The following is a 21,344-nucleotide window of genomic DNA, read 5'->3' as shown; positions in this document are numbered from 1 at the left end:
GGCATGGCCGGGAAATGACAACTCAGAGCACAGGACGCTGGGGCACCCCCCCATTCCGCCCCCCCCCACTTGCTGGCCCAGGGCACAGGCTGGCTGTGCCCACGTGGCCCTGGCCACCCCGGCACTCCCCATATGTTACACTAGGATTGTCCCTATTTTTACATACAATGTGGACACTTTTCAACAGGCCTATTTCCCCCTGTACATACCTGACCCCAAACTTCATACCTTAATGGTCCAGGTAAAGGTGGCTTCAAACCCGATCACCAGCAAGCTCCTGAATGAACTCGTCAGGGGAAGAGGCGCCACACACATCTTCCTGTGGCTAATTCTCTGGAGAGCAGTCTGACGGGAACCTCCTGTGGGGAAAAGAAACACACGAAGCCCCAGAGCAGGCCCTGGAGCAGGGCTGGCTGCGGAATCCTGGGGCCCCTACAAAGGAGCTCCACATCCCAAGGACCCCGAATCAGGGACAAACGGAAAGTGTCCTCCGCCCACAGAGGCTGGCTGAGCCCGAGCCTGAGCCTGGGCTGGGAGGCGGAGAAGGGTGACGGAGCATCGCGGCGACCCGCCCACCGCTGGGGCGCCGGCACACGCAGGCCTCGGCTGAGGCTCCTCCAGAACCGTCCAAGTGCCTGACCTGCTTCTGTGAAGCCGACTCGACCCCACGGAGAGATGAGCGCTCAGGCCGGCCTCCACGCTTCTGCTGCAGCCCACGCTCAGGCCGCCAGGGGCAAGGCCCAGCCTCGATCCCAGGCCGGTCACACGGGCCTGGGGACATGCCTGTTCACATAGCTGGAGGAAGCCTTCCAGGATGTCACACATCAGGGAGGACCACTGGCCCCAGGAACACGCCCTGCTGTAGATAAACGAGGCTCCTTGCGAATAAATTCTAGCTGGGAGAGTGTGGGCCAACGTCGGAGGAAAATGAATTCCCATCCACTGGCTGGCAAAACATAAAACATTACAGAGGAACGAATTCCACCGTCTTCTCCACTTTATGACACACAACAAATAGTAAATAACACTTTATTTCACTTACAGAGACCTTGGGGCAAAAGGGTGGTGTCTGGGAAACAACAGGTGAGAAACACCGAGAAGCCTGTTATAAATATGCTGGTGTTCTCGACGTGACGTGAGCGTGGGGTCCGAGGGCGGCGTCCAGCAAGGAGCCCCCACCTCTGTGCTGTCCTCTCGGTTTAGACCAGGGGACTCCCTGGCTGGCAGCCCCTCCCACCATGTCCGCCGGAGCCAACCAGGGCCACGAGCCGCCCTGCAGATGCGAGTGCAGTTCCCTCTGGGGCGTGTCTGGTGCGTGCTGCGTGCTTGCCAGTGGGGGAGGTCGGGAAGCCCCCCGCCACTCTGCAGACTGGATAACTAAAAACCACGTGTCCCGAGGCTTGACGAATGAAAAGTCCACTGTTAATCCTGACATTCTCCCGCTCCACAGGTGTGTGCAGTGTGCCCCCCGCCCCCCGGAGTGCCAATCTGGGATCTGATTCCCACGTGTCCAGGTGGCTGTGGGGTCCGCCCAGGAGGAGGGCGGCGGCTTCCCACCCCCAGGGCCGGTTCCAGGTCCCTCTGGGGCCCTCACAGGCCAGCGCTACAGCAGCTTGACGTAATTCTGTGGGATCAGCCCCCTCTTGCCATTCAGAGTCCCCTCTAGCCAGCCAGGTTCCCTCGAGGTTTGCACTGAAAAGGAAAAGAAATCACTTTTTACCGAAATGCCCCCAAGTGCTTGCTCCCTGCGCATTTACTGCACCACTATGGATCATAAAGGCTCAACCAACAGAGGGTGGGCCACAGCGTGCCAAGTGCGGCTGCGCAGCCAGCAACGCCCTCCACCCGCAGGGGCCTCTGCGGGTCAGCCCCACTGTCCAGGGCCCAGAACGCTGCCTCGACGCGACATCGATCTCGCGGAATCCTTCAAGGTTAGGATGAAGAATGTGACGCGCAGAGAATTTAAGAAACTGGTCCAGACTCACACACAAAGTGGAAAAGCCAAGAACTGATCTAAGAAAAAATAACTCGCGAGTTGACAATCCACGGCAACCTGCGACCACACTGATACTGCTGTGCGTGCGTGTGCATGTATGTGTGTGCATGTGCGTACGGCTTTGGGTGTGCGTATATGTGCATGCATGTGTGTGTGAAGAGACATACATGCACAGTTTTTTTAAGGAAAACTGCAAGTCACACCTAGGGACTTCAGAAGTGGAGGACTTCAGTCTCCAGCGTCAGACGGCTACCAGCCTTCTCCCTATTATCCACGCTGGCAGAACTGAATCTGCGTGAGGGCCCAAACCTCACCTACACATCTGTGGGCCCAGGGGAAGCATCCCTGTAAGCCAGCATGGTTCTGAATGATAGGGTCAGGGTGAGCGCAGGACCCCATTCTGGCTATCAAGGTGCGAGGGCAGGTAAACCAGGAAAGAAGATCTCGCGAACTTTTCTGAGTCCTTCAAAAAAAAAAAAAAAAAAAAAGGCACGAAGACGAGGCACCCCACCCCCCCCTGCTGGGGCTGAGTGTGGCCACTCCACGAGGAACACCGACCCATGCTCCTGCCCACCGCTGAGGGCGGCCCCGCCGCGGTGGGGACACTGTGGTCTTTACAAAATGGGAGTCAACTGACCCCGGAGCGCCCCGCCTCCTGTTCCTACTGCGCGAGCTCTTCCATTTTCATGACTGATGTCGCCAGTGGTGTCGGTTTTTGTTACTGCAGCTAAAGGAGTCCCGATAGGCACCCCTGTCGCCAGAGCTACTATCTCACAAACGAGACCCTGTTAGGGATTTCATAGGCTCCCAACGAATCACACAAACGCATCCTTTCTCAAACGCGCGGGCTTCTGTGCCACCTTCTCAGCCAGCTTTCCCTGCCGCCACACGGTGCGCCCGCGTGTGACGTGTGACGCGCCGGGGTCGGACCGCCGCGCCGCCTTGCGCCCCCCGCAGGACTGCGTGCAAGCGACGGCGGCAGGGACGATCCTGCTCCTCCTCCAAGAACAGAAGTTCTCCACGAAGTATAATTCTGTCATATGTGCGTTCTGTTGTTGTTTGTTTTCTGACGCTGTCAGGAGTCCCTGGCTCTCAAGAGTACATACCGCACATATATAGAAATCTCTTCTAAATGAGGCAACTTGCTTTCTAAAAAAACAATCTCCCGCAAATGCGGTATTACTGACAACACTCCACTATGCATTGTGTTGACAGATTCCATATATTCCAAACATTCTGGCTAATCAGCCATTCCAGTCCAAGCATCTAAGGTTCTCACTGCTCCCCCAGAACTGTTTTGGGCAGCTCCACCCACACACATCATCACTGTTTCCACAGCAACCAACGAATTTCATAATGAGCAGGACTAGAGAAGAAAGACGTGGAGAGCCGGGGTGGGGGGAGCGCGGGGGCAAAGGCGCACGCTCAGCCATAGGACGAATGTGTGAACTATTATGCTGGGCTTAGCTCCTAAATGCCTGTGTGTGACTATTAAACACGCCAATAAATTCTGCACCCTTGTTTCAATGTGCAAAGTCAATACCCGTATCTAGAGATGTGTACACTACTCAAAAAAGCAAAAATCATGTAGGGCACAGGAATAGTGAGGGGATTATAAACCGAAATTTTTCGATAATAGCGCTCTTTTATAACTTAGATTTTGCAAATCTGAAGCATCTGGGAGGATTACTTGGGACTCTTGGAGAGGAAAACCAAGGATGCGAATCGGAACTATTTCTTAACTCCAAATGTCACGAGCTTCTTTATGTCAGGAGAAAGATACCCTGAATGAAGACCCGCAAGAGTGAGAACGGCTGGAGAACAGCCACGACTCAAGAAGGGGTACGCCAGCCGCCACGGCGCAGCCCCCCGGCACCCGGTTCCGGAAGGACAAACGGGCCAGCTCTCTCCTGCCCGAGGCGTCAGGCACAGACTTGTGACCCCGATAACACTGCAGACAGTTTGGGGTGACAGACTACATACATCCTACCACAAAGCTCCCACGAACACTTACCATCCTCAAAAATTGCTCCTATTTCAAACGATAACTCGGAGCTGTGCTCGGCTTCGCAGGGGTACACGGCCCGAGCCTTCCGGCTGACGACGCTGAGAAGGAACACAAAGCGCGCGCAGTGAAACAGGCGGAACTGGGAGGGGGCGGGGGTGCCTCGCCTTCCCTCCCTCTCCCAGCTCCCGAATCTCGTGTGTGGGGCGCCAGGGGGACGGCTCCTTCCACAAGAGAACTCGGCAGAGACGTGAACACCGGGCCAAACTGCAGCCCTTGACTTCCAAGTAAATGACGGGTTTCCGATTCACACCTTTCTTTAGGGGGCCTCTCTGAGTGGCTTTCACTGAACCTCTCTGCCGACTTCTCCTCCCCGCCTGGAGGGCCGCCCTTTCCCCTGGTTCACCAGCATCGGAGCCACGGGAAGTGTTTACTTGCTAAGCTCGGCTGATCTATTAGGAGCAACACCCGGTGTCTTGGGACAGAGCAGGGCAGTGGGAGACAGAGGCTCGCACACACTCAGTGACGGTGGGGCCTCACGCCATTCTGGAAAAGGGCTTGCTGCTCTCACAAGGGTCTTCTTTATTTAGACCCCTCGCTCCTGCCCCCAAAGCCATCTCAGGCTCGGCTTCTCACCACCTGTCAAAACATCCCAGGTGTCCTTGTGGGGAGAGAGCATCCTGGGGAAGGACAGAAACCACACTGCGAGCCAGACGCAAACTGGAGCAGAGGGAAGTGCCTGGCTTCAGTGGGCTGGGGGAAGCCGAGGACGACAGGGGGCTTCGGCCCCGCACCCCGGAGGAAGGGCCTGCCAAGGGCCGGCACCCCTGGCCCCTGCCCTAACTGGCCATGTAAATTAGTGTTTGCAGTGTCCAGCTGACCTTTCTGTTAAAACAAAGCATGTGCTTTATATTCATGTTAAAGAAGTTCTTCCAAAATAGGTAGTTCCATAAATTCATAATCCACACCAAAGAGAGTCAGTTTGAGCAGGTCTCCCGTGAGGTGGCTCTCCCCTGGGAACAGACTAGCTCCTGAACAGAGGCACAGCCCTGAGACGAGGCTGCAACGCTGCCCAGGGGCCGGAAGGACCCGAGCAGCCGTCCCCAGCACAGAGCGCGGGCGCCGCCCGGCCCGGCGCAGCCCCTGCTCATGCCGCTGAGGTCCTCGACATCGCGTTCCAAGCCACGCACCTCTCAGGGGCCTTGTCCGCTCCAGTGGCAGGAAGAGAGAAGGAGAAAGCCGACAACTTGGGTGAAGACGGTGGGACGGCCGGGTCGCAAACGCTCGGGGTGGTCGGAGACTGCGGGTTAAGCCACTGGACCATCGATGGTCGGGTTTGGCTTGGGCTAAAGGCAGAAGTTTGAAAAACATAATTTAATCATATGAAGGCCCTAGAACACCGAATGTGCAGTACCCCAATCCTCAAGAGCTAGGATGATCGCTCCCTCATCTCCCAATAGCCAGATCCTCCCAGGTGTGTATCCCCAACAGCCCCTCCCCCAAACTAGAGATGCCTTATCGTCCTCCTCCAGGTTCGTGGAGAAGATCTGGTCTTGTCTGACGTCGGAGCATATCAGTTCACTAATCAGGACACCAGAATCCAACTGCCCCAAATAGCTGCTTACGCAGAACTTTTGTGCTATTCATATTTTCTGTTTATAAGGAAAGACGTAAGAACCTGCAGTCAAACTAGTGACCTATAGCTCCAAAAATTCAGCACGCAGCCTTTGAATATTTAAAGCTCTTTCATCTGGTCACATATATGTAGCAACTCAGAAAAAAAAAAAAATGCCACTGAGGATCAAGATCCCCATGTACAGAGGACCAGACTAGTGTTTAAAGGAGAAACAAAGAACAGCAAAAATCTTTGGTGACCTGACCATTCCCTAATATTTGCAAATAAAAAGAAGTTAATGTGAAAAGGTCAGTGAACAGACTCCTGGAGGGGCCTCTAACCAGGAAGGGTGAGTTCAAAAAGTATGTGTTGCTTTGAATTTCCTTCTTCCTCAATTATTTCAGAACCGGAGGCGTGCGACGACGGCATGTGGAGCTCGCTTTCCAAGCACAGTGCCGAGAGCTGCTTGTTCCATTCAGTCACGTTTTCAGCGCACACGCGTTCAATGTCTGCTGCACCCAGGAGCAGACGCGGCCTCTTCAGCTAAACCAGTTTCCTCAAGCAGCCGCTTCCTGTCCTTCCACATTCCTGAGCATTACCTGCGATTCTCTCTTCTCTGGCAGAACTAACAACACAGGCTCTGTCCATTTTCACTTCAAATAGCTTCCGGGACGTTCTTTTCTCTACCTTCTCGGCATTGGCAGGAGTGTTTCACGCAGTGTTTCCACTGTGGCTTCCCAGCCCATCCACCCAACTCCGCCAGCCTGGTCGGCCACGCTCAGCCGCCCGCCCGACATGCCTCCGCCAGAACGAGCGTGCGCCCCGACCTGCCCTCCAGAGGCTCCCCCGCCCTCAGCGGCTGGGCCGGCTGCCCTGAGTTCCCATGCGAGCTCAGCCTCCTGCTTGTCCTCACCTCTCAGGCTCTCCCACTCTCTCCCACTCCTCTAACCTGCCCCCCTCCTCAGCTCCAGGTCAGCCCGCCCCAATATTTCCCCTTTGGTCTAAGGCACAGAGCTTCTCTAAACATCCACCGCACCAGTGAATGGGAGGGCAGGTTGGCATGAGCTGTTTTGTGATGGTTCCAGATTTTCTTCGGCTTTGCGGGCAAGAGCAGGTCTTGAGCTCACTGTGTAGACCTCACATGGCTTGGCTTCAACCAACATTCGAGCAACAATTCAGATGTCCTAAAGCTAAAACTGGATTTTCTAGACCAGGTACCTAAAATATTATACTACCAACTTGATAGATATTTAGTACACAGAAGGTTTCCTATCCTTTGATCAGAAAAGGGGTGAGGGAACTCACTTATAAAGAACATTATTCTTTGAACAACTTATTTATAATCCCCCTAGCCAGCCATTCATTTAGAAGTCATAAAACCTATTTCATACCCAGCAAAGAAAACCATAAATCTCAAAGTGATCTGTATCACCAACAGCAAAAGACACTCTACTTTTTATCAGAAAATGAAACTTAAATGGTGTCTTACTAATAAGGGAGAGGGAGGGATGAGCCAAAGCTTTCACAGAGAATTTAAGACCCCCCATTAGCCGAACAATTGCCACTTTATCTCCCAGAAATATTCAAGGTGCTCGGAGGGTGTTGGTGGTGGAAGACGAGATGTTTCGCCATACCCCATCAACTCTTCCCAGTGATGGACAGTCACGTGATTAAAGGATGGCCATCCATCTACTGAGGGGGACAGCTTCAGGATGAAGACAGAGTGACAACGTGACTCTATGTATGAGGTTCTTTAAAAATACAGATCATAAATTTTATATTGCTATTATCTACTTAATCCCCACATCTTTCTTTGAAAAGGTGTTTCCGTTTTTGTTTTTGTTTTTGTTTTTAAATAAAGGGAGAATATCACTTTTAGAAAGTCAAAGAGTTGTTGGAATGGCAGATACAGACGGTAAGGGCCTGTCCCTTAGCTGGGCTTTCTCCATCCTGTCCCAAAGCAGAACTCAGAATCAGTAATCTCTTTCCTGGCTCGAGTTCTCAACCTTAGCCTCTTCTTTTTGTTTTTCTTTTTCTGTGATCTTTGTGTCACTGTTCGTACTGAATGGACACCTCTCCTACACATCTGGAATGGTCCTAGCTACCTCTCTGTTGGGTCTCTCGAGTTTCTGAGCATATCACGAGCAGAGGCACCAGCTGCCTTTGTCCTGGATTACTGCGGAGCAAACATCCTTAGAAGAGATGATTGCATCTCCCCTGGAGCAAAGAGCAGAATTTTACTGCCTATCTTAAGAAATCTGGGTTTTCTAAACTCTGGGTTCTGCTCCCATCTCCCACAACACTCCACCTGCAGGTGTCACCTGGCCCAGGGGCATCACTCTGGGAAGACAGGGACCTGGAGAAGTGATGTTCTGACTGTCGGCACCGTGAGACCAGGCTACTGCTGTGAGGAGCAGAGTCTTCTGGCTCTGACCAGGAGTCCCACGTCCTCTGCCAGCATCCATGAAACCACCACAGGCAGACATGGTATGGCCTGAGCATAACTTCAGACATCACAGCTGTGACATTAACCCCCTGGGGAGCACTGAGAAACCACTCAGGTCGTTTTTGTGCTCTGGTTCAGAGGAGAATCATGGCTAAGAAAGTCTTTGGGTCAGGGACAAAAATAATGAGTGACATAAGAATTAAAAGCTCATTATATGCTAGAACATAATAAAATGTTTTGCGTGTCTCTCCTACCAACCACTTCACGAATTTAAACATTTTTTTTTTAAATCTACTTATTTCCTTCTTCCTGCTGCCCCTTTAACTAAGGATTTTTGAAGAGTAAGACTGGCGTGATCACAAACCACCAATTTTATTTAATGATGAGCTGCTGACCAGTTACAGGAAAAGTACCTAGTGCTACGTTTCCTGAAAGCCAAGTTGTGGTTTGCAGAAATGGAGACAGAAGCCGACTCTTCCTAAAAAGCTCAGAGGCCACATTTACCAAAACAGAAGTAAATTAAAGAGAAATACTAATATCTGTTTGTGCGTTATCTTCCTACTTTCACACACTACAGGGAGAGACCCTTCACGTAGGCAGAACTCCCCATTTCAGTGTAGGGGAGACCACCATCCTGCCCGCCTCTGAAGAGACGTGTTTTGCTCTTAAAAGAAAGGGGCACGCAGCAGCGAGACGGTTTCACTGAAAACACACACAGAATTCAAACAGCTCACTCAGAATCTCATCCTTGACCAGTTATGTTGGGAGTTCACCCTGGCTACACCTACGGCAGCAGGGAAGCCCCGGTGTGCGGCGCAGGATGGGCAGGGGGCTTGGGAAGCAAATCCACAGGGATGTGCAGTCGCGAAAGTAAGGAGAAAGTTCTCTTCTATGCAAACAATCGGCACTCTTGCTCTGGAAAAAGAGGGCTGTATTCCAGGGAAAGATCCTACAGCTTTCGCAGCAGGGAGGAACTAAGCCCTCAAACACATGAAATTAGGACAGGAGCTGTGTATGCGCACTTTACAGTTTGTTTTTCTAAAATGTAACAAAGCACCAGTTTATGCTGCTTCTGATTCAAACTGTGACCCAATCGTCTCCAATATCAGACTCTACGCTCCATGCATGTTAAAAACTTTTTGGCAGCAAAAATGCACAAACATTTCCAAACTAGGGGAGGGGAGCTAGGACCTTAACTGTTAAAATCCAACGACAGCTGCAGAGCCACCAGAGAACTCCTGCACCTAACAAACATTTCCTGCACAGCTCTGGACCGTGCCCGCACAGCGAGCGCCTGGTTCCAGGTTCTTGGAGCACTGAGCGTAATTTAAAATTCGAAGAATGGAGAACAGGGAGTGTACGCGTCAAGAAAAGAAATGACTTGCTTATGTGAAGTGACTGAATCCCCTAAACACCAAGATATTTGACGGTGGTTAAATGATGTCAGAATCAAATCGGAAGTTTCCGCTGGAGTGAAAGATTTCAGAACTTCATTTGCAAGGTCTCTGAGCAGAAGCCAGCACATTAGTGAAATGATCTCTCATTCCAGCCTGGGAAATGCACAGCATGTCTAAAACAGCTGTCCTGGGCAAAAGCATTTGAAAATGTTAATAAAGACAGGAGGAAATATTGCAGATCTGTATATTATGGGAAATCTCTGTTCAAAGAAATGCCACAGTTATTCCTTAAGCGCCAGAGAGGGAGAATTCCACAGCCAACACACTGCTGGTTACTAACGCGTGGACCGAGGGCGGGCGACAGTGGAGAGAAGTCAACAGCTGTGACGAGAGGGTCCACGACCCGCACTGTAGGGCAAGGAGGCCATCACTGCTAACAGGCCCTGCTTGCCCATCACTCCTGGTGCGAGAAACACCTGTCAGGCCCCACAACAGGCCCTGGGGAGCCCAGAGGATGACATCTGCTCTCCATGAGCATTCAGTCAAGTGGGTGAAGAATGACAAACTGAGCATCACAACGCAGTGTGATGTGTGCCACGCAGAGAGTTGCCCAGAGGCCCTCAGGAGAATGGAGGAGGGAGCTTCCAACTTCACGTGGGCATCCGGGAAGACTTTCTAGCGGCGGCGGCGCCTGTCCTGAGCCGACGATCTCATCGTCCGCATCGTCAGCACCTCCCTACGCCCAGGCTCCTTCCGGGCGCGGCTGCGCAGTCCGGCACACCAGGCACACTCCCGTGCAGGAGGCGCTCACGCCCAGCTGCGCCACTAGCCCACGCTCCCCGCGAGACTCCGCATCTGAGAGGGTGGAGGTGGCGCACGCGAGGTCTCGTCAGCACTACACACGGTTTTGACAAGACTGCACAGAGCTCGCAGCCTCGAGCCCCTCTGAACGGCTGGAACGAGAAAACGCGGAGACGAATGGAGAGAGATGGGAGTCAGAGACGCCCGGGACAGGACCACGGGCCAAAATAAAGGCAAGGAAGAGCCACTAAACTTAATCACGAGAATTACAAGGGCATGAAACACTCCCCACCCCCTTACGGAGACCTGGGTTCCGAAGCCAGCTCTGGCTGGGTGCCTGCCCACTTCTTAGCTGCCTAAGCAAGGAACAGACTTCTCACTAGGCAGAGGCTGTGATGAGGAGGAAAAACGAATCTGGAGTGCCTCTCGGAAGCTGGGGCACGGTTGGCATGATTAGCCTTGGCTGAGGGTCATTCGGTGAGGAACGAACCCTCTGGTCTCAGTTTCCTCAGCTAAAATGAAAGGAATCATTAACAGGCTGTCGCCGTACGATTAAAGCGAGATGCCAGGTGCAAAGCGCCCAGCAGTGACCGGGCACAGTCAGCGCTCGGTCAGGGAGGAGCAGCCCGTACTACCAGTTTTAGGTATTTCTGAGTCAGAGGCTGCGTCTCTGTTTTCTAGTTACATCATCACTAACGAATCATTTTCTTGACCAAAAAAAAAAAAAAAAAAAAAAAACAGCAAATACCCTGTCACAGGAGAAAGATATGGATAGTAAGTGGATGTTGCCATTAAAAAAAAAAAAAAAGTTGTTCACTAAATGGGATTCTAGACTGGATCCTGGAACAAAAGGATATGAGTGGAAAAACTAGTGGAATCCAAATAAAGTCTGATGTAAGTTGACAGTGTCATACTGATGTGAATTTCTTATTTTCAACACAAGTTCCACGGTGCTGTGTAAGATGTTAACAGTAGGGGAAGCGGGGTGAAGGGTTTACGGGAACTCTTTACCTTTTCAACTTCTCTGTGAACCTAAAACTATTTCGAAATAATTTTACTTTAAACCACAGGTTGTAAAAAAAAAAAACAACCCCAAATAAATTTTTTAATCCTTAAAACACCAATGGCCTTTTGAAATGATAATCATACATTTGAAGGCATCGAAAAAAGCATAAGGAAAACTTTTGATTGGTTCGATGAGAAGAAAAAGTTAAAATCACCTGCACTACCCATATGAAAAATGATAATAAACCACACTTCTTGAAACATGGGCTCTTCCAAATAGATTAGCTTTGCTTATAAATCAGATTGAGGTCAGCAAACTTTTTCTCTAAAGGGCCAGAGCGTACACACTGTAGGGTCTGCCGGCCATACAGCGGGTCGCACGACCACTCACCTCTGCCACCACGGCATGGACAAAGCAGCTGCAGATGAAATGCAAATAACTGGGCGGCTGTGTTCCCAGAAAACTGTACTTATGAGATCAAGTAGCAGGGGGCCACGCTTTGCGAACTCCTGGATGAGATGGACCGGATGAGAATCCATTGGTGGTGGTGGTGGTGGTGGTGGTGGTGGTGGTGGTGGTGGTGGTAGAGAGAGAGAGAGAGAGAAAGGGGGAAAGAGAGAGAGAGAGAGAGAGAGAGAGAGTGAGAGTGTGTGTGTGTGTGTGTGTGTGTGTGTGGACAAAGAGGATCACGACGGCCAACGCCTCTGCTCTCCACCTCCAGCTTCGTGGTATGGCCTCCTGTGTGTGCCAGAGGCCGACCTGTGAACACCCACGGCTTTCCTGTGGCAGAAGCTCTCTCCCTCGACTGCTACAATCACCTCCCATGCAGGAGAGTGACAGCCAATATATCAACCCAGCATGGAAAAGCAATAACTTATTCACCCTTGAGGGAAAGGAGAAAAAAAAAAAAAAAGTATTTTGTAGGAGGCATGTGAGCAGGGAGAGAAGGAAGGGCCCCGCTGGAAACCAGTCGGGCACAGACATGATGGAGCCTTTGGAGGGAGGACGAGGCCACACTGAAGGCTCAGTGCACCCCACCTCCCAACCCCGCCGCCACCTCCGCAGGATGCTCAGGCTCCTGGGGCTTCCTTCCTAAACAGGGAAGGACACCAGCGTCCAGCCAGCTGACAGCTTACAAAGGTCACTCTGAGGGTGGTCATTTTCTTGGCTTTTGCTATAAAAGAACAATCTCAGAATCACACCTCTGACCAACTTTTCACTCAGAGTGTTCCCCGACTTCCACTTATCTCCCTTCCAAATGATTACTGTGGAGTGAGGTAAGGGGGCTGAACTTTAGCTCGTGAGCTGAACAGAAAAGGAACGGCAGCTTCATCTCAGAAAATTGGGGCTTTGGAGGTCTGGGCGTTGTGGTCCTGCCGGGTACCTGACAGGAACGTTTCTACCAGCTCGATTTTCATGTGGGAAACGGCTGCCACCCGGCGTGAGGGCTGACCGTACAGGACGGCGGCCGCCAGGCGCAGGCCGAAAGCGACACCACGTCAGTCTGCTGAGATCGACCCCTGGGTTCTCGCCACGCTGTGTGAGGGGTCACCTGTTGGGATAGGTGAGCCACGCACACTGCTCAGAGTAATTGACAGAGCTAGCAGGGTCCTGGTGGGAGCCCCGGGCCTTGGTCACATAACACCCGAGGGCCCTCTTCTCAGAGGCTTCTGCCAAGGAAACTCTGACAGGGAGGGAGGGGGCCAGGAGAAGAGCCCACGCCGTGTCCCCTGGGAGAACCGCCACACCGCTGGAAACGGCACAGCGTGAGCGCACCATCTGCGGCTTCTCCGGGACCAGGGAGGTCACTTCCCTGGGCTACTTAGTGAGGAGGTTGTGTAACGGATGAACCAGGAAGTCGGGCTAAGTTAAACTAAGAATATCAAGTTAAGTTCTCAGAGCAGGTGGCTGCCCAGAGCTCCCGGGGGGAGCAGAGGATCGGGTTTTATTGTATGCGGTTCCTTGAAACCTCATGACAATCCAGAGGGCAGATTTTGTTATTCCCCTTTCACAGATAATCTTGCTAAGGCTTGGTTTGCTTAAATAATTTGTAGAAGGCCTCAGAGGTTTTAAGCAGCAGAACAAGGCTGCAACGCCAAGCCTGCCTGACTCTAAAATCACTGCTTTTCCACTCTGGACTGCTTTCCAGCTTACAGAGAGCTCACGAGGGCCCTGCCCGCATTTCAATATTGAGACACCACCACCCAATTCTTGCACTGCGAATGATAAATTACAACAACAAAAACCAATGAAACTAAAAGCAGAAACAAAAACAAAATAAGACTAAGAAGAAGGAAACTTTTTTCTTTTTTTTTTTTTTTGCATCTTAAAGCCATAGAAAAGCTACTACAAAATTCAAACATACCTCTTTATTTTGGAAAGTCAACTTTTCGTCATATGGCTTTAAAGTTACGTGAATAATTAACATTCTGGCTTGAAAATAAAACCTCTGAATTGCAGACCCTGAAGTTACAGCACAGCAAAGGAAGACGTGAATTAGGATATTTGCAAGTACCGAGTACACAATAAAATTACCAAAAAAAGCTCTAGCAAGACACAAGGGGTGTGCATGGAAAGGTGTGAGCATGCCGGGCAGCCAGTACGGCATAATTTCTACACAAAGTTGGAGAGAAGAGTCGAGGCAATGCACAGGACAAAAGTCATACCCCAAAGAAATGAATGTGAAGACATTTACGGTCAATGGCCAAGTATAGGGGTCTTGTAATTGGCTTCGACAGCTTTGCTGAAGCTGAAGGGAGACAGTGAATATCTACGCCACTCAGAAAGATTAGGAACGCTGCTCTGTTGCAAAATATCAAATTTCCAAGTCTCCCAGCTCAGTTAAAAGGGAAGACGCCCTCTTCCCCAAACCTCAGCCAAAGGTGCTGGATGATGAATATGTAACAACCAGATTCAAGTGTTTGTTCCCCAGAGATATTTATAAACCACGGCCAGATGACTTAATGTAGGGCCGACCCGCCAACTTCAAAACAAGGGCCATGGCCAGCTGACAGCTACGGTTATATCACACTGGGCCTCGGATTTGGGTTGGAAACCTATTCTTTGAACAATGTTCTCATATGCAACCAGACAATTTCAATCCCAAGGGTACAACAAGTCTAAGGGTACCACCGTCACTGGGACAGACAGATCAACCTCCACCTCTATCCTTCACTAGACAAGTGGCTTGGGGCAACTTCTCTACCCTCTTTGTGCCTCAGTTTGCCTCTCTTTAAAAATAATCTACAACACCAGGTTGATGTGAGGAATAAAATGAAGTATCGTTTATAAAGCAGCTAAAACAGAATCTGGTGGCCGCAATAATTAGCGATCCATGGTCTTTGATCTGAAGAAATGCCTAGAGGGTAACTATCAAACCAAACCTTGTCTGTAGCCTCTGCTGAAGCAAAGGCTTTCACCCCTGTAGGTCCCAAGCCCCCCAACAGGAAGTCCAGGAGGGAGCTAACCTCTAAGAAGAATTTACAAGGCTGCTATGGGCTCACAGCAAAGTGACATGCTCCTCCTGCTCATCCGGCCTTGTTCTTCCTTACTCTTGAGCTATATGAGACCTTAATCCTTCTGAACCCACCCCGGGACTTTGGCACTCACTTAGGTATGGGAGAGGGGGCTGACTTCCAAACCATTCTTCACAGTACCCAGCACCAGAGAATGCATCGTACAAAATAAAGGCATTAGCTCTATTAGGGATCTCGGCCAGTGTGACCTGCCACATGCTGTACCCAGAGCCAGTGTGGAGGCGAGCAGAGCAAAGGTGCTGACCTTATCGGACTGTGACCTCCGTCCCGGCCAATAAAGAGGCTGGGAGAGTCCTTGGATGGGCAAGCCATTCCTTTGGGTTAGGTGCCACTGTCTCCTGATCCTTTTTAAAATATGCATAGCTTTCTTTCCCTTTTTACAAAAGCAGGAGGTATTCATTTTCGTCAAGCTGGCAGTAGATGTACAAAAATAAAGAAATTTAAAAAGGTAAATTCCCTATTTTATTTGAAACAACAATCATAATAAAAGAGATAAAAACACAGGACACAACTTCTAGGGTGAAGTGCCTGCCCCTGGCCCAACACGGGGCACCCCTCCCCCCGAAGGGCTGGAGCAGACGGGAAAAGGAAGGAGAGAGACCGGGGAGGTAGACACAGTGCGCCTGTAACTGCTACGGTAGAATTTCTAGCCATGAGTCAAATTACACAGGAAACTATTAAAAAATTATCTGAGACAATTATTTTTCTGAATTTCATACTATTCATGGTTTCTTGTGATACACTAGGCCACAAATCAGATTTGAGGGGTACTTTTGATTATTTCCCGGCAAAACTGATTGACCTCCTGAAAAGCAATCATGGAAGCAACAGTCAAGTAATTTGAAATGCCAAGTAGCTGTCAATGGGAAATCTCTATTTGTTTGCCTGATTTAAAGGAAGCAAGTTATTCATTCATTCATTGACAAGAACAAAAATGGTTACCAGTGAGTACACACAGTCTACAGATGACATGCGCAAGGCTATAAATAGGAATGGCCGTCTACTGTCGAACGATTTTTAAGCAACTAGAGTCAAGTCCGGGTAGGCAGGAATCTATCTCTGCTGCACAACAGTCACTCAGCGCAGCACCAGGGAGAGAAGCGTCAGGGACACCCCAACATCCAGGACACTGTACTAGGCCACGCCTCTGACCGGGTAGGAGAGAAAGACCTACTGCCCCCGCCTGGCCAGAGCACTGAGTTAGTGGCCCCTCGGGGAACCAACATTCCAGCTACAAAATGCTATTCTAGGAAGTCGCCACCCTGAATGTGGGAATGTGCTGGCAGAAAAGGAAGTGTTCCTTTTCATGTGAAATCTGTAGAGAAAGCAGATAGCAATGCCCACTATTTCTTAAAAGAGACTTTCTTTCATGTACAGGACCTTAACAGGATTACTTGTCAAGGACCTGTTCCATCACTTACAATCAAAGAAAACTTGTTTAGAGAAAACCACTTTATTGAAAAAAAAAAAAAATGTCTTTGGAACATTTGAAATACCTTGACCTAGGATGCAATGTCCTCCAAGGAAACTGCGCTAGCAATTCTTCACTGGCAATGAAGTCACCTATCACCTTACTGAGTGGACAGGTAAGTAATAGCTTCAGATTGATTGACTGCAATGAATAATCCCCACAAGTCATAAACGTCGGCAGAAACCCAAGAAATCCAATTCTGCTGTATTGTTTTCTACCTGTCAGAGGCTACAGCTGTATTTACATACCGCCTGTCTCAGAATCTCGGCCGCTGTACATTTTACTCTGCATGGCAGTTCTGTGCGACAGAGCCACTGGGGTCCCATGTGACCCACATACATTTGGACTCCATCTTTCAGGACCCAAGACAAGGCGAGTGCAAGTTTTGGAACAGAGAGTCACCACCTTGGACTACAACCAAGCAGCCTAGGTGTGCCTCCTTTTTAAAGCCCTGGGTAGAGTTTTAATGACCCACAGCAACTTTGGTTTTATTAAAAGGGATCTTGGTTAGCATTTACTCAGATCTTACCATATTCCATACTGTATATATAGCTGGTATGCAGAGATAATGGATTTAAAAAAAAAAAAAACACAAAACACTACACGAACCATAAAAACTAAATTTACAAATGCTAACAACAACAACAAAAAAATGCTTTAAAGAGGAAATGGTGAGATTCACAGAGGAAGGTTTTAATGTTTAATATGTAATGTTTACAAAGAAGATGGACCAGAAACCAAACAGTTCTTTAAGAGGCATTCAATGATATAAAGAAAAGAGATTCCAAAAAGGAAGTTTTTTTTTTTTTATAAATATGTAATAATTAAAACGGGAAAGATTTATTAGTAACTATGTCAGAATTACTAAAAACTTCAAACAGTATATGACCAAGTCTTATCCTCGAGAATCTTGTGATCTATTTTGGTATGAGGGCAAGATTTGATAATGTTATAGACTGTTTGTGTCACCCCCAAATTTCTACCCCCTCTCATGGGACAAGGAGCAGGGGCCTTTGGAAGGCAACTAGGATTAGATGAGGTCACGTGAGGAGAATCCTCACAAATGGGATTAGTGTCCTTATAAGAGTCTCAGAAGCCAGCAGTCTGCAAACTGGAAGCGGGCTCTCACCAGAACCCAGCCATGCTGACACCCTGATCTTAGAAATCCAGCCTCCACAACTGTGGAATATAAATTTCTGTCGTTTATAAGCCACTCAATCAAAATATATTTTGTTACAGTGGCCCAAACTGACTAAGACAGGCAGACAGGGGTCCTGATACAGATGTACAGATACACATCTTCATACACCACTTATCTATCAAATGATACTGAAAGGTAAATATTAACTAATACTAGAAGGCAATATTTTCCTAATGTTAAGAATTGGGTATAAACAGAGAAAGGTAATATTCAGAATTTTCCTGTAGACTACAGCACTAGAGAAAGCTTCCTGAAGGTGAAAATGAAATTACACCCTGAAGACAGGTTAGATCCGTCTTGAGACAACGCGGAGGGGAGAGACATTTCAAGCAGAGGGAATCACAGCCTGTGGCAGGCACATGAGGGCGGCTTGGAGACAACACATCAGCCCAGAAGACGTAAGAAAAAAACAAAGTAGGACGCGATGTCACATCCCAGTTACGCTCCTCGGAGAAGTGTTCACAATCGACACATGCCTCAGACCACGGGGGTTGGGAAGGTCAGTTGTCTATAGCGGGGTTTGCCAAGCATCACCCAGAATTAGGTTAGAAATGCACATTTTCAGGCTCCCTCTCAAACCTAATAGTCTCTATGGGGTGAGGCCCTGCACTGTGGGCTTAACAAGCCCTCCAGGTAACGGTGATGTGGGTTCAAGTTTGAGACATACTCCAGACTTAATGATAAATTAGACTGAAATATGTTTCAAGCAAGCCTTTAGGAGATACACAAGAAACAGTCTATGTGCTGAAGACAAATATGAATCTATTTTATCTAATGCACAGAAAATAAAATCATGTTCTTGATTTCCGGAGTTGCTTCGACTTTCCCTTCCTCCCTTCTTGGCTTCTCAATACTGGAGTGCTTTTCATGACATTTTAAATCCGTATGAATAGGAAGCTGAGGAATTCACTCCTCATCTGATTTATGACCAAAAATATCAAGCTCTTCATGTTTCAGGTATGGACGTGCTATGAATTGAGCACTGGTTGTCTCATGGCTCATAACACCACTTTCCACAGAACCGCTATGGAAGAAGGGTGACTAACCTGTTCTCCACCGAATGTGATAAACACTGAAAGAAATAATTGGAGATCTGGCTTTTGCTTTAACACACACCACCACCACCCCCGCCGCAGCTGCCCACCCCAAAATACACCCTGGGAGTGCCCAGGGTAACAGAATCTCAAACATCCCGAATAAGACAACAGCAAATTGGAGTACTACAGTGAAGAGAGCATATTCATTCTGGAAAAAGAATACTACATCGACAAGTATGTTTAAGTAACACGTAATTTAAATCCATGATACACAGTCTTCAGTATATAAATATTCACATATGACCATCTTGGGCGGGGGTGGGGGGGGGGGGGGCGGGGGGAGTCTCTTCTGGAGAATGGGATTCCCTACTTTGAGTTTCACTTTGATTTTTGGTTATATTTTCAAAGATTTCAGATCACTCCCCAAATTTAGCATACTAAATTTCTCCCAGCCTCTTTTAATACTTAATAAGTTCATAATGATTTCATGTGAATCTAGCAGTAACTATAAAAAGCAAAGTAATGTGAGGAACACTTTCTCATTCCATTTAAAGTCCCAAGAATGCCCAGTGAGGGTTGGATGATATCGTTATTTATGATTTATTTTAAGCAACTTTGATTTAATTTTTTTTTTCTTTAAAGATGGGACATCCAAATACTCTCAGGCTGAATTATAAATATATTTTGGATGTAACTTGACTGACAAATCAATTAATGCCATGTAATTGTTAGTGTTCTTTTTTTTTCTTTTCTAGGCATTTGTTGGGATGACATCAATAAAAGCAAAGAAGTTTCCAGTGTACAATTCAACAGTATGTCGTGTACATGCTGCACTGTGTATTCACCACCCAAAGTTAGATTTCCTTTGGTCATCAAATTTTTGACCCCTTTCACCCCACCTTCTTTTGTCCCGGACCACCAGCCAATCTGCGTTCACTCCACAGCCTCAATCAGCACAGAAAGTCAAACCCTCACGTAGTCAAACCAAGTCCACGGTACTTTGCTTGTATTGGTATCATTCGTCCTAATATACCTGAGCTGATCTGCATATGCCCGGCAGTAAACCAAATGAGAAGATAAAATCAGATATGTCGTCCATCACTTGCCAATTGTGGAGGATGTTATGGTGTAAATAGGGCAGAATGCTAGCATGAAGGCCTCAAAAATTCACACAACTAAAATATCATTCTATAGATAGTTGCAACAGTCTGTTGATCCCAATGCATGTATTTCATATTTCTGAAAGTTTGCATAACTAGTGAGAAAACATCCTGAGTAGGACAATAATAAATTTCCTTTGTGTGACCCAAAATTGCCACAAATTGAACTTAAAACAGAGTTGAAACAGCGCCTATCCACGCTTTTCAACAGCTACCCAGGAAAGGTCTTCCTTACGGACCCTTCTCCTTCCGGCAGCCCCACTGATCAGAGAACCAAGGTCTTTGCATCTAATGGCAGCAGCGCCCACGGGCCATGTAAACCCCAAAATGGAGGTCGTGGCCCTCCCGACCTCCACGCCAAGCAGAAGCACAGCGACTTACACCGCGGACGCCCAGTCCCCGTCTGGGAGGTGGTTTCTGTCGGTTCCAGGAGGCCCGTGGGCAACTGCTGTCGTGGGAGACGGCGAGGAAGGTGAGTCCAGACAGCTGGTGAAGGTGTCCTCTTTACAAGGGTTAGGGCCGTCACCTAGGGAAGAATAAAAATCAACTTTCAAATCAACTCAGAGGGGGAAAAACAACTCCACTAATAATTAGATGGCATATTTAATTGATCGATCAAGTTGTACATTTACAATTCAGTCTGAGAGTATCTGTGTGTCCTGTTTAAAGACTTTGAGTGGGTGTATGGGGCGGGCGGGCGGGCGGGCGGGCGGGCGGGCGGGCGTGCGTGTGTGTGTGTGTGTGTGTGTGTGTGTGTGTGTGTGTGTGTGTTTTAAATCAAAGATCCTTAAACTACAGAGTGAAGAGTGTTTTTTCCCCATGAGAAAATACAATAATCAGAATCAGATCAAATGAAAGATGAAAGCCTTAATGTGACCACACGACTCCCCAATCCACAAGGAGCAGTATTCTAACGATAACCTCAAGAACAGTCCAGAGCAGTGCACCAGCCCCACAAGGGTCAATCTCTCACTTTCTCATCACCTAATAGTTCTTCAAGCCATTACAAGTCACCACTCAGTACTTCATAAACTAAACTCTCAAGAAATCTTATCTTCTGGATTACAATTTAACAGCTCGACCTATTAAAATTCTGGACACAGAGAAACTTCCATTTCTTTGTGAACTTTAGGGAGGATATTATACAAAAATCAGGCCCCTGAAGTGACTCCAGAGGATGACTTTAAACCAAAAAAGGCATTTCTTAAATGGATTGCATGATTTATTCATTCATAGAGGACCATTTTATGAATTACATTTAGTATTATCTGTATATATTTTGTGCTTGGGCTTCCAGAAATACAGAACATGGAAAAGAGAGCTCCCAAGAAAAGCTGTTCCTCAGGTGGTCTTGTTATCACAGTATCCCAGCTACCACAGATGGTCCTGACCAGCACCTGTCAGAGCCTGGACCCCTCAGCCAGACTGGCAAGCCCCGTTAAACATGAACTTCTCCGGGCACCTGCAGATGGCACTGAGTTGGCCTTGACTTTATAGGTGATGAGTGATAACAGCTGGTCAACAAAATTCAACCTAGAAGCAGGTGATACACAATGTGAGAGTCTATACCGCCAGCCACAACCACTTCTAACTGACTAAACCTTACATTTCTCCTCAGTCCTGGGTCCTAGACACAGTATGCATGAAAGTCACAATAACAAGGACCCTACTCT

General features: G+C 48.5%; 1 protein-coding gene across 13 annotated transcripts in view; it reads right to left on the bottom strand.

Annotated features, from left to right (window-relative positions):
• The window catches only part of ARHGAP10 (Rho GTPase activating protein 10), a 258,976-nt gene that overhangs the window by 16,041 nt on the left and 221,591 nt on the right, over positions 1-21,344 (bottom strand). For 10 of the 13 annotated variants that reach the window (XR_004955025.1, XR_004955018.1, XR_004955021.1 and 7 more), the window contains 2 exons: positions 20,053-20,197; positions 229-1,692 (listed from right to left, as the gene is read on the bottom strand). Coding sequence is in view for 2 of the 13 variants with exons in the window: in XM_016158883.2 (XP_016014369.2) it covers positions 1,604-1,692; positions 4,011-4,102; positions 5,192-5,347; positions 20,053-20,197 (482 nt within the window). In the remaining 11 variants the exon portion in view is untranslated. Of the gene's footprint in view, positions 1-228; positions 1,693-4,010; positions 4,103-5,191; positions 5,348-20,052; positions 20,198-21,344 lie in introns of those variants that run through there. The other 3 variants (XM_016158883.2, XM_036234282.1, XR_004955022.1) reach the window with 2 other exon arrangements.

This window comes from Rousettus aegyptiacus, unplaced genomic scaffold, assembly GCF_014176215.1.
Source record: "Rousettus aegyptiacus isolate mRouAeg1 unplaced genomic scaffold, mRouAeg1.p scaffold_m13_p_16, whole genome shotgun sequence".
NCBI lineage: Eukaryota > Metazoa > Chordata > Mammalia > Chiroptera > Pteropodidae > Rousettus > Rousettus aegyptiacus.
The sequence above is the reverse complement of the archived record's forward strand: the minus strand, read 5'-3'. Positions and strand labels throughout refer to the sequence as shown.